The following is a 13,892-nucleotide window of genomic DNA, read 5'->3' on the forward strand; positions in this document are numbered from 1 at the left end:
ACATTGTCTTCACCAGCCTAACTCTCACAGAGTACATCACGCTAGGGAGCCTAACACAAGCAGATAACGAGTTTTCTATTCTCGTCTGTTCCCATAGCGACAGCGATGATGAAGGAAGCATCAGTAGTAGGTGTGCCGGCAGCTATGACGACGACAGCTCATCCTCCAAGAAGTACTCAAGGTGAGGCAGTGTTTTCATGAAGGGGAAGTGGTCAGGATTGACACTTTTAGGAAGTGGTTACCTGCCAATTGAATCTATATCTACCGACGATTTCTCTGAAAATCTTTTTTTTATTTTATTTTTATTGATGAGAGAGAAAATTGAAAGACACTCTGGCACTTAAAACTTGTGTTCCACTTCATGTCACATTCACATGCAAGTATGCCTTGTCGTCTGAGTCCCTTCAAAAGGTACAATGTAGGTCATGTGATTGTCACATGATTGGTCATAGTTAAGACACGTCTGTGTTGAACTGGGGGATAGCATTGTCCCTATTGTTCAAGAAGCCTAGGACAGCGCCCCCTGGAGACACTATAGGGAATCCGTTGTCTTTTAGCTGTTGTGCAACTGTCTATTTCTATTCGTACTGGTATACCTTATTAATGGGAATTGAAAATCATCAATATTTTGTTTCACTCATATCAAACAGACAAAACCACAGTGAAATAGAAAAACGACGGCGAGATAAAATGAATTCGTACATCACAGAGCTGTCAGCCATGGTGCCCATGTGTAATGCAATGTCGCGGAAACTTGACAAACTGACAGTGCTGCGGATGGCAGTACAGCACATGAAAAGTGTCAGAGGTAAGCAGCAGGTAGTCATGGTGTGCTACCCCCACAACCTACGTCTATGGTTTGTGCTCTGATTTTTCATTAGAACAACAAAATTGCTCATTTGACTCTGAAAAAATCTGTCACTCGCGTATTTTCTCAGTCAATCACTAAATTTGTCCGTTTAGGTATTGGCCAAGAATGCCATGAGAGTAACTTCATTCTTATCTCCTATGTCCACCTATGGCACGTGGCTCTGTCTTTTGGATACTGATAATACATTTATTATATGTACATTTTGCTTGCCTGCATGATTCATGGAGGAACAAGTGTTACATAACTCTTCTAGACTTTTCATCTTCAATGAGCAGTTTTATGCCCTTTAATATAACAGAAAATCAAAGCCTGACAAAGGCTTTTTGGACAGCATACCGAAACTACGGAGAGGTTCAAAGCAATGTTTACTGTGTCAAAGCTTGTCTTACATAGTATTCAGATTGGAATTTATGTTTCCTCTACTTTCAAAGAAATAGCTGAAATTGTGAATTTCCTCTGAAACAAAATCGCTGTTTCTTCTCTGCATAGGGTCAAGCAGTTCATGCAAAGAAGCTAACTATAAACCGTCGTTTTTATCAGATGATGAGCTGAAGCAATTAATCCTTGAGGTAAGCAGATACAATACAATTAAGATACAATTAAGATACAATTAAGTTTTGGCTGACATGTATCATATAATGATTTAGCAGTGGGAAATAACTGCATCACACAGTTTGTCATGGATTTGTCATCTGTCTGTATCTGTATGGTAGATGCCTATCTCCATGTATGTATGGATGGATGGATGGAGTGGTGGACGTGTGGGTAGGTGGATGGGTCTATGGAACCCATAGTACTTGGTATGTAGGCGTGTCTTTTGGTAAAAATGTGAGTGTTCTCAAATGAATATATCAATATCAACAATATGCAAATGAACTTGGAAAATTCAGCCAGTGCTGCAGTTGTTCATTTTTTGCTGATAATTTATTCCTAGTCTGATGTGATTGAATGTTTGGGTTGTTTACAGCATTTGCTGTGTTTTAAATCTATGATTTCTGCTTACATTTTTAATTTTGTGAAATAACATGAATGCCAGATTAACTCCTTAAGTACCTTGAACACAGGAAATTTCTATTGGCATAATAAATTACCTTGAGTTGGGGGAAATTACAGCAAGACCCTGCATATTATCACAATATGTTTGGTTGATAGTGTAGTATTGCGATGGTAGTCGAGGGGTTGATTTTAAGGTACCGTAATAGTGTGCACCTCGAAAGTAAAAGACTTAAACTTTTGCTCAAACTTTCCGTGAGGAATATTTCAACCAATCTCTTTCAAAATGAAGAATAAAAATCGGGGGTCACTGTGCAAATTTTTGTACTAGAGAAACAAATTACCCAAGATTTACCAATATGTGAAATTCAAAATGGTCACCACCCTTGTGTTACATGTAACTCTATCGAGAAAAATAAAATTTGCAATTTTCAAAAAACTAAGACTGTGAAAAGCTTTCTGACGCAAAGAGCTTTAAAATGCCCTTTCACCACCATGGTTTGTCCCAAATCCATTGTTTTCTATGGTAAAGTTGGACCTGTATACAGGGAACTAGGGGTGAAAGAGCTTTAAAATGAACACCCACAACCACTAGATCAGAAAAGAATTGGAAAAGTTTGTGAGTCTGAATATATGTACCTGAGTTGCGATCTACCTTAATTTCTATTCTGTTTATATTTGCAGGCAGCTGAAGGGTTTCTGTTTGTTGTCACATGTGACCGGGGTAAAGTTTTGTACGTTTCAGAATCTGTTCACAAAATACTCAACCTCAGCAGGGTAGGTGTCACTTCTTCATTATTATTTGTTTGACTCAAATATCAGTTACTGTTATTTTTTGTCATAATACAGTGTTTTCATTAGATTGCTCCAATTGCCCAAATACTCCCTATCTGATCAAATTGCCCCATCAAGGTGTATGGCGTATCTTCCTTCCACAATGAGGTTTGAGATTATGATTTATACAAAGTATTTACAGAACTGTTCCACTTCATGGTTACTGTCTATGATGTAACATCATACAGTTGATGTAATTCACTATACGTAGCCACAGTATAGTCATACAAGCTTCCTATCTGCATTTTAAAAGATGTGATACAATCCCCCTAAATTTTCAAGCAGGGAGCGAAATTCCCTTCATGAGAGAATTCTTGAGAAACCACTGCATAATATATGGTTTCAGTGCCAAGTATATTAAACAGCGGAGGTGACTGAGGTGCTACCGAAAGTACCAAAGTGTATGATGTACCAGAACATTTTGTATATTTTGTGGACAACCTTGTCATTATATGTCTTAAAAAGTTAAAGTTTACAGGCAAAGTTGAAATTGAAGTGTATTCAAGGTACCCTATATTTACATTGCATGCTGTTATCACGTGTGAACTTGGCATGCATTGGATTCAGTAGCTTTGCACGTGGAACAAACATTCAATATGCACTGTGAAGATATCTAAGTTGAGCAGAATTATTTCAGGAAAATTCAGTGTTTTGGACTGGTCATAGGGTTTTGTGTGACTCGATAATTGTATGATGTATTTACAAAAAATTATCGTGTCATTTTAAGTTTTCCTGGTGTTTTATATAACTGTGAGGTCAAAGGTCAAATGGCGACCAATACACCGACATTGATCGAACTGTCTGATAAAACTCCATGGGTTACAGAAGCATGTGTGTAGTAATGCCACTTCCTTGTCCCTTGTTCTGTTTATAACAGGAGGAACTTGTCGGGCACAGTCTTTTTGACCTTTTACACCCAAAAGATGCCGGAAAAGTTAAGGAACAACTATCATCTTCAGATTTAGCACCGAGAGAGAGGCTTATAGATGCAAAAAGTAAGTACCTACAACCAGGGATGGAGAAAATAGCCGGCAGCTGGCAAAAACAGCCGGCTGTCAGCTAAAATTTGCCAGCTTTGAAAAGTTAGTGTAGTAAAAAATCAGGACACATTTTTGCACAAAGTTTATGTGCAGATATACCACTTGTAACCACCTGTACATTAATTTTTGCAACCTGTGAAGAAAATTTTCTACATCCCTGACAACTTTAACACTTATCCTGCCAAGTTTGTATGTCACCATCAGGTCAACTTGGTTAAAACTCATGAAGCACAGTATGTCCTATATATTATAGAAATAACGGGCGACGCGCTGACCAGAGCCCGTTAATTTGGCTTTCCTCGAGCCCGCGCCCATAAATAAACGTTAATGGTCAGAGCGGAGTCTGTTATTTCCATTATATTATCAACGAACCGGAGAAAACCGTCAAAATTTGCGAAAATTTTCGGAGCGAACGACAACTGGGCCCCAGAACTGAGCAATACGCGACGCACTGTCACGCGCGCTGTAAAATATTGGCAAATCCGGAGATATTTTCAGAAAAAGTATCTCAACTTGGCCCACAAGTGCTCCATTTTATTTTGTGATTGATTATGATTTACGTTTGAGCTGTAAAGTTACGATACTTTGAGTTGTTAATCTTATTATTCATATTCACGGGCATGTAAACAGACCATTACTGTGTATTTGTGGTCAGTCACATGGTTCAGCTCGACCAATCAAAATACGACAGGCAGGGCATGGTAATATAATGCATTTTAACAAAGACTTGAACATTTGAATGCCCCTGAAAAGAGATACTGTAAACATGATTTTAACCTGCTAAAATATCGCAAGTGTGTCAAGTCGGGCGGGTAAAATACATTTTGCTTTGGGCTCAGTGCAACTTTTTACCGACTTTGCAGAAAGGGAAACGATAGGCCAGGATAAGGGTTAAGCCTGCAACGGCTAGATCAGTTTGATCTGTTTGTTACTGTGATGTGTAAGGGTGGACTTGAATTTTTGCACAATTATTTCAAATCTTTACATAATAATAGAGCTCAATCTATATGTGTGCCAAGTGAAACTGAAAGGAAAGGGTTAAGCTGAATGAAATTTTCTGCTTGAGGGTCCTGAAATCACAGAGACCTAGACAAGACATCTCTGATCGATCAATTTTGTCTAATTACATGTAAGTTTCATCCTCACAATACCTGATTGGTTATTATGGCTGAGAATGAGCATTTTAGCTCCAAATCAAAGAGGTTCTTCTCTTGTCAATGATGACTGATTATTATATTTCAAGTGAGCCAATCGTATCAAATTCATGGACAGATGGTATTAATAATATTTAGTGCTTACCCTAAACTTCTGTGCCACCCACCAAATTAACCTGCGCCACTGACTCAAGAAAATTCTCCGCAATGCAAAATTTCACACATGTACTCATAGCGCTGATCGCAAATGACGTCACTGTTCTCTCTCATTAATATGCATAAATTAACATTTGCCCGCATAAACGACGAAAATAAAACCTGCGAGTGTTAGAATGGCTATTTAGTGTCACACTTATTCGTATGAATTGATGACTGAGACTACAAGCTGCAACAACGGCCGCCCATACAACGACAAAATTTGTCCGAATTTCAGCTTATTTGTCCGAAAGTCGCGCACGTGCAGCTACATTTAGTAACAAACCCCAAATCAAGCACTGACTTGCTTTTCTTCATTTCAGCTGGTCTGCCGGTGAAGTCAGAAATGCTATCCAGTCCTTCACAGCTTTCGTCAGGAGCTCGCAGGTCGTTTTTCTGTCGCATGAAGACTGCCACCAAGCACTCGCTGAAGAATGAAAATGGGGAACCGGGATGTTCAAGGAAGAAGCATCGTTCACTAGCTGGTAATTATTGACAAGATGTACAGTGTTTTCAAACCTTATGCTAGTACTTGCAAGGTATTGCACGCCTCTAAAATTGAATGACTTAACCCTTTGAGTGCTGTAATTTTTCCCACCAAAATTTTAGTTCAAAATTTTACCAATTTTTATGAAGTTTTTTGTTATTTTATGACAGTTTTGCTCTGAATGGATATCACTTTTTATTGGCTACAGATTTTGATCAATACTTTGGAAAAATTCTGCAAAAAATTGTCTAGGTTTCAATTTTTGGAAGGTGACAAAAATTGACTGTGGCGCTCAAAGGGTTAATAAGGTTTTTCTCAAAATTTCCTCCAGGAAACTTCAACCCTTTCACCACCATTGTTTCACCCAAACCCATTGTTATCAGTGGTTATCGTGGACCTGTTTACTGGGAATTGGGGGTGAACAGGTTCAATCATTCCCTTTCCAAATCGAGCATACAAAGTGCCACGTACACGATGTGTAGGTAAGCAACACATCACCAATGGCAAGACTGAAAAAGGCACTATACTGTACAACTATGATTTTAGAAATTAACATAATCATCAGAGCCCATACCGAACAGTTTTAGAAATAAACATTATCTAACGCAGTCAATTTCCTTGAAAAATGTGTGAAGGTCTGTGTTAAGTACACCCTATTTTTATTTTTACAGTAAATATCGGACCCAGTGTGCTTCAGGTGTACTGTAACTGGTGTTATCATGTGTTAGTAATTATTACCGTCGCTCTGCAATCACACGCTGGTTGACACAAAGACAAGTCATACATGCATTGCTGTATTAGACAAGAGATTGTCTTTTTTCAACAGAAATGAATGACGTTAGAAAATATGTCAACGCAAGGTTAAGTAATATCCGTGTTATGCTTGCCAGTTAATGCTCGATCAGAACTGGTCAAATACCAGCATATTTCAGCCAGAAATTTCAAATTTTTTGTCTTTGACCTTCTTGGCTTTTCAGATCGAAAAAATTATGTTACAATTCACTGTACTGGTTACCTGAAGAGTTGGCCGTCGGCCAAAGTTGGACTGGGTAATGACTCCGAGGATGCCTATGGAGACGAGTGCAACCTCAGCTGTTTAGTGGCAATTGCTAGAGTCCAGGTGTGTTTCCCTAGCCTACTACCAGAATGGAATGTTCCTACCCTACTACCAAAGTGGAATGTTCCTTCCCCACTACCAGAGTGAAATTTTCCTTTTCCTTTCCCACTACCAGAATAGAATGTTTGTACCCCACTACCAGAATGGAATGTTCCTTCCCCACTACCAGAGTGGAATATTCTACACAACTTCGAAATTGATATCTCCCACTCTTTCCCAAAGGAACGTTCCGCATTGTTCTTAGAGAGAAGGATTCTTGACTGTTGAAAGGTGTCAATGGGACCTTCATACCTGCTTCTGTCCCATAGTCCCATTATATAAATTGTCAATTGGAATAAATTGCCTCTTCGGCTACTGTGTAAGGTCATCTCATTATCAGAAGAGTGAAAGTAATGCCTGGTAAAGGACTGAAAATAATCAAAAAACCTTCACAAGGCAAACAATATGCCTTACATTTTACCACCATCCTATCACCTCCTATGAACAAAGGTTTCGAAGTGTGAAAATCTAACTACAACATAATGATTTTGAACTTCACCAAGCCTGATAAATTGCTGAAATAGGTTGTTGCAAGTGTCAACTGCTGACTGGCGTTTGAACAGCAAAACATTTCAAAACAAAATCTGGATGATGATCAAGTTTTTACACACAGAGTTTTCATCCCAAATTGTGACGAATTGAACTGAGCTACAGATTCCTTTCTCTCCTAAATGCATCGCAGTTAGGTCAGTTTCATATGTTAATGTTTTAATTAGTTCCTATGAGATTGGGTTCCGTGTGTGTGTGTGTGTGTGTGTGTGTGTGTGTGTGTGTGTGTGTGTGTGCATGCGGTCACGCAGATATCTCCGACATGCCGTCTGATTTTACTATATAATCCAATATTGCCACAAACAGATTGAGATGGTAATTCTGATTCTCTATGTATCAGTATGTTCAAGTGATTGAAATTTCTACCGTTGATTGTCATACAAGTAAAATGATTTCTCTCTCTCTCTCTCTCTCTCTCTCTCTCTCTCTCTCTCTCTCTCTCTCTCTCTCTCTCTCTCTCTCACTTACTCACTAATACACATACACAGCCATCTCAGATTCCTTGTGCAAGTGGTTCTAATGTGGATGTCAAGCCCACAGAGTTTGTATCACGGCATGCCATGGATGGAAGGTTTACTTTTGTTGATCAGAGGTGGGTACATTTGTATTTGTAAATAATTTCAAACAATTTATGCAAATGATTATGCATTCTGTTAATGTTCAGCAGAAGAACTATGTATTAGTTGCATTTTATACTCATATGTGTTGTTGATTTTACCTGTTTAACAAGCCATATGATGTAATAAGTCAGTTCCTAATTGATTGTGGGAAGAGATAGTTTAATGACCATTATGTGGATTTATATGTGATGAGAATTTATTCACGTAGCCTGATATGGAAGTCAACTCAAGTATGTTGGCAAGCAGCGGTATTTTACCGACAATTTTTGGACTTGCATGTAATGGGAATGTATTCATGTTACAGGGCCACAGCCATCCTAGGATATCTACCTCAGGAGTTACTAGGGACTTCATGTTATGAATATTACCATATAGATGATATACCACAGCTTGCAGATAGTCATAAAGCAGGTCAGTATTACATACTAGCTGACTTCAATATGGATGTTGTAGCTTTCGCTTTGTTGTATTTTGCAGAAGTTATTTTTAGGGGGGTTGCAAAATAATGATACACTATACTGTTCTGCTCCCAGAATCATGTTGAAATACATAGAATGCAACTATTCAGTGAAGCCTGTACATATGCAAGTTTCACTATTATTGTTCTTGAGGACGTTCAGATGACATAATTTAATAATGCACTACCACAGGAAATTTTTGTGCCTTTACGTTGACTTACTCCGATTTTGAAGATTCTGTCGTGGATTGTAATGTGATGACCAGATGAATCATGTGTGTACACTGAAAATGCTGGCTTAGATTTGGCTCATATTGTTGATATGTACAAAGCAAACCAAAGACAACAAGGATTGTGATATTCATGCCACTTCACACCGATGGTTAAATTTCTACATAACTTTAGGAACACCCTTCATTGTATACAGTTGTGGATTTACCATTGAATCACATAATTCATAAGGGTATCCACTGCACAAGTGTGACTTTTCAGAATCGCTCATTATACATGCAAAATCAATATTTAATATGCAAAAAAAGTAAATAATGTATGTGAAGTGATGTTGCCTTTCACCTACCTTATTCCAGAAAAATCTGTGTCGATATACCTATTGTAAACCGTACTCAATGAGCAGAAAACTGTCAGCCCTTTTCCTGCCCTGTAATCGTACGTCGGATAAATCTTGATAAATAAAATAAATAAAAATTAATAAAATAAATAATATTATCTATACATATATGTCGCATACCGAATCAAACAAGCCGGCAAAAGCTATTTTAAGATAATATTATGTCAAATTTTCTGCATTACAGTTTTAGCTGGAAAGGAAAAGATTCTGACCAGTGTTTACAGGTTTAGAGCGAAAAATGGAGACTTTGTCAAACTGAGAACAAAGTCCTTTTGCTTTCGAAATCCCTGGACCAAAGAGGTTGAGTACATAGTCTGTACGAATACGTTGGTACCGTAAGTATTCCAAGCGGTGGAACATGTCATATTTCAGAAGATTCAGCATGATTGAAACTATTTTGCATATTTTTATTTGCTTAAACATATCATTGGATTGTGTTTATGGCAGAGAAAATTTCACAAACAATCCTATAATATCACTCACTTCTGGGCAAATCTCAAATACTGTATATGAAATAGTAAACAGCATGGAAAAATTACATGTGGTAATATTCTTCACCTTGTATCTGTGCATGACTGCTTTATCCATTGAAGAAAGTTCTAGGATCATACGTCTCAGGGACGTTTGCAGTTAGGGTTAGAGTTAGCTATCCAAGCCTTCATGTTTTCTGGAGAAGCTTTACGTGTTCCTTGAACTTCAACCACGACCCTCCTACCAGTAACAAAAATCCTAACCCAACTGGTTAGCAGTTATCCTACAGTAATTCTAATCTTGGTTCTTGATATTATAACCAAATTTGAGGAAAGTTGTGAATATACTAGATTAACTTTTACATGAAAAATGTAGCCATAAAAGTTCTAGTAGTCTAGAGTGGCCTAGTAGCCTAGTAACTTGCCTGAGAATCATTTTATCCAGCAAGGGTTGAGATTGTAAGGAGAAGGTCCCCTAGCTTGATGTAGAAAAGTCTTGGAATTCACAGCTTTCATTTCTGTGTTGTTCCGTTAGCCCACCAGAGCAAGCTGACTCCACAGGGCTTGATCCCAATGCACAGGTTGTAGAGCAGGACTCCAGGCAATCACAGGTTGAAATGCTGCTCAGCCAGTCTTCATCTATAGATGGTAAGTACAATGGGGTAAGGAAAAGCAGGGCAACCAGCAATATTTTTCATCAGTGTTTTATGTATGCAAGCTCTCTTTTTTCCCATGCAGAGGCTCTGTACTTTTAGTTGCAACAAAATGTCCTTGTAAAAAATACCCTGCAGGAATCCTGTAGGACTATCATTTTACCAAAAATTTTGATTCTCGTTGAATTTCTACCCAACAATACAATTCATTGTAAACTGCTAAAGTTAAAAGTTATTACTGAAATCATGCAAATGCCCTTGACCTTTGTAGGACTTCCATTTGATTTCAGTCGGAATTTTTCCTGATGGATTTTGGGAAGTGACTTTGTTAATGATTTTGATCCGTAGCAATGTTTTCAATGAGATTTCTAAATGCAAGTGAAGTCACATCAAACCAATTATTACACCGTGGTTTGTTGCATCATGTACATCTTTCTAATTTGGACATCTGTCCATTACGGACAGGGTCATGGAGTTTACAGAATTTAACACCAATGTCTATGGTAGGGAGTTGGCGGGTTTTAGGGGTTGGGGGAGGAAGAAAAGGATTCATTCATCATGAATGTAGGGGGTGTTATTAGTGTCAAAAAGGAACATAAATATGCTCCTTGAAAGCCCTTGAATTTTAAACCCCTAAAACGGTAACAAAAAGTATGTGAAAATTGTATATTGTCTTGGATAGTCTTGGAAATCGACAAGCCACCTGCACTTTTTTGAAAATCATGAAAAAGTTGGTCATAATATCATAAAAATCAAAATGTAAAATGATATTTAAGAAATGATATATTGTAAAAATGATTCGCGAATATTTTGGGTCTCAAAAAATCCTCGAAAATTTGCTGAAAAGGTCTTTGAATTTAAAATTTCTGTTAGTGCATAGACTGTAAAAAGGCCTGTGTCCTACATGGAGACCTGTTTATCAAAAATAATAAACTGATCAAAACTGTGTTGTATGTGCGGTAATGATATTACACACATGTACCTCAGAGAATATACCCACATGCATGAAAATCCATAATTGATTTTACTTCTATGTAATCTTACAGTGCAACTCCTCAGAAACATTTCATTCTGCATTTGTTTCATGTTTGGTGTCTCCACAGGGTCTAGTAAGCACCGCACGTCTGTCCCCGGTATCCCAAGCAATGCTCGTATCGGTGCTGGTAAGATTGGAAGACTTATAGCGGAAGAGGTTATGGACGGCCAAAGGTAAGGGAAACAATGCATCATTTGCTTGCTCTGAAAGAGGCTACCTTTAATGTAGGGAGCACCTGCGGGACATATTCAGACTCTCAAACTTTTATAATTCTTTGCTAATCTAGCACTTATAGGGGCTCATTTTAAAGCTCTTGGTGTAAGAAAAATGTTTGTCTTAGTTTTTCAAAAATCAAAAATGTTTTTTTCCCACAGAGTTAACACAATTTCAAGTATTTGTACATCCTGAGTAATATGTTTCTGTAGTATCTGGTGACCTCTGATTTTAATTCTTGATTTTGAAAGAGAATGGTAGAAAGATTCCTTGAGGAAAATTTGAGCAAAAGTTTAAGTTTTTCACTAACAAGGCTCATACTACCATAAGTTTACCACAAGATGGTACTGTCATTAAGTTTAGCCTACTAATCTTGTAAGACTTACTTTACTAAGGTGAAGTTATGTTATGTTATGTTATATTTATTTATTAAACTGTCATGTGTGGTCTTAAACAGCTCGGTTGCCACACCCAGCCCCAAGGGCTTACAAGACACTGAAACAGTAAATAAAGTACATAGATATGAATAGCTCGAAATGTAATTTAAGTATAAGAAGCTTCTTGTCTCATTGAAAATGCATGATAGACATAGGATGCCAATTGGGATGGCATGTCGCTCATTAGAAATTTGAGTTTCTGTTGTACATCAAATGAATCAAATACAGAGCACAAGTTTCTGGCTTTAGAGAACAATTGTTTCCTAATAACCATTCTTTCCGATATCTTTCATTACCGGCACTTAGACTCGGCACGATGAATGAGAAAGCTTGCCACTGATAGTGTAAGCCGGACTAGTGTGTGGAGGGCAAACAATGTCTACCAAGGAAATACCTGCAGTTGAAAATGATTAGTGTTATCTACATTTGTTTGTCAAATTTAGGTGTCTTTCTGCCCGTGGAATTGTATATCATATTTTCAAGTTTGTTTTACTAATTTTTTTGTCTGGACCGTTGGTTTATGTGAATTTGAAGGCAAATAGAGTTTGCAATGCCATATTGAATACCACTGTATAATTTTTTCACACATATAGCAATAAATGGATTATTATAGAAAGCTGCAAATTGAGAAACACTGCCCTCTTACGTGAATTAGACTTTGATAACGCTACTCTTTGTCATTTCAGAAATGGATCTTCACCAACTAACATACTGAGTACAACACAGGAAGCCAGTAGCTCTGGATGCAGCATTACACCGCCACTGTCACAGGCTCCATCAGAGACCAGCAGTCTTTCTTCTGCCCTTCCCGCCGGCTTGAACTTACCTGACATGGAGAGTAACAGCAACGACTTTGAAGGTAAGTTATCAATCACTAATCACTGCATCATTGAGACGGATTTGTTGTGTGATAAGATCCAGTGTGGTTGCCATTTTGTCATAAAGTCAATGTCACCGTACAAAGTGTATAACAGGCAAGTCTGCTACTGAAATTCATAACTCATTTTGAAGTCGACACAGTGTAGCTAGCTTACACATTCTTTTATCTGGCCTGATTGTGTTACAGCCATGTCATAGAAAATATTGTATTGAAGACATTCACCATGTGTTGTCCTATAATTGTCAAAACATAGGTATTAGGTGAATTTTCTGGAAACACAACATTACTTACGTCTTATTGAATCGGGCAATTAGAGTACCATGATTCTGTAGCACTTGAAAATGGTTTGTGTAAAAATGTATTTTTAAGTGCATTGAACTTTCAACACCTTAATAGGTAGTGAAACAACAGCTGAACACCTCACAGCAGGACTACTCAGCCATACAAGTACAGAGGCCAGATCAAGTCACATGACCCAGCCGTTTGACTTTTCACCACCAAGTATGAAACCCAGCAAGACCCCTCTGACAACAGCCATGATGGAGTCAACAATCTCAGGCACAGCATCGCACCAGTCAATGGCAAGTCTGGCCTCGACCTCATCATCACAGGTTGCCCCTGACGACGACCAATCGCAAGGGAGCTCGGGCGGCGGGCTGAGCCAACTGGCACAGATGCTGTCCAGCAACGCAAGCACCAGCAGCATGGCCACTCTCCTCGACCGACTCCTTGAGAAGGCAGCATCCAACACGGTGACGAATGCACCACAACAGTCAACGTCCAGCGCGAGTACGGCGACAGGCGGAGCGGACAATGATGAAGCGGCGATGGCTGTCATTATGAGTTTGTTAGAAGCTGATGCTGGTCTCGGTGGGCCTGTAGACTTCACGGATCTACCGTGGCCTCTCTAGCATATTTATCAGTCTGTTTTGTGTTTCACTGTAAGTGTGCTGTACAACAAAGCCGAGTAAAAAAGCCCAAAAAATCAGATTAAACAAAAAAATAAACAATAGGAAATATTTTATAACTAGAGTCTCTATGGTGTACGGTTGGATTCTGTCATTCAATGAAAATTCACAAATCGTCTGATGTTTTCTAATGTTGACATACATTGTGACCAAAAGTAGCTGTTCTGTGGGGCTGTCTGCAAATTTTTGTTCAAAGCAGGAACTTTAAATATTTTTGAATAAGAGATTATAGAGCATGTTTTGTTAATGTG

At 38.3% G+C, this 13,892-nt stretch overlaps 1 protein-coding gene across 4 annotated transcripts in view; it reads left to right on the top strand.

The window, feature by feature from the left end:
• Positions 1-13,745, top strand: part of LOC139139666 (protein cycle-like) — a 50,590-nt gene extending 36,845 nt beyond the window's left edge. For 2 of the 4 annotated variants that reach the window (XM_070708552.1, XM_070708547.1), the window contains 14 exons: positions 98-181; positions 651-808; positions 1,361-1,440; positions 2,549-2,641; positions 3,576-3,693; positions 5,411-5,572; positions 6,552-6,694; positions 7,768-7,871; positions 8,204-8,310; positions 9,169-9,319; positions 9,990-10,102; positions 11,211-11,316; positions 12,480-12,652; positions 13,070-13,745. In XM_070708552.1, coding sequence (XP_070564653.1) covers positions 98-181; positions 651-808; positions 1,361-1,440; positions 2,549-2,641; positions 3,576-3,693; positions 5,411-5,572; positions 6,552-6,694; positions 7,768-7,871; positions 8,204-8,310; positions 9,169-9,319; positions 9,990-10,102; positions 11,211-11,316; positions 12,480-12,652; positions 13,070-13,584 — 2,107 coding nt within the window. In that variant the 3' untranslated portion in view covers positions 13,585-13,745. Of the gene's footprint in view, positions 1-97; positions 182-650; positions 809-1,360; positions 1,441-2,548; positions 2,642-3,575; positions 3,694-5,410; positions 5,573-6,540; positions 6,695-7,767; positions 7,872-8,203; positions 8,311-9,168; positions 9,320-9,989; positions 10,103-11,210; positions 11,317-12,479; positions 12,653-13,069 lie in introns of all 4 variants that reach the window. The other 2 variants (XM_070708533.1, XM_070708540.1) reach the window with 1 other exon arrangement.
• The last annotated feature ends 147 nt before the right edge of the window (positions 13,746-13,892 follow it).

The sequence above is a fragment of the Ptychodera flava genome, chromosome 1 (genome assembly GCF_041260155.1).
Source record: "Ptychodera flava strain L36383 chromosome 1, AS_Pfla_20210202, whole genome shotgun sequence".
In the NCBI taxonomy this organism is placed as follows: Eukaryota; Metazoa; Hemichordata; class Enteropneusta; family Ptychoderidae; genus Ptychodera; species Ptychodera flava.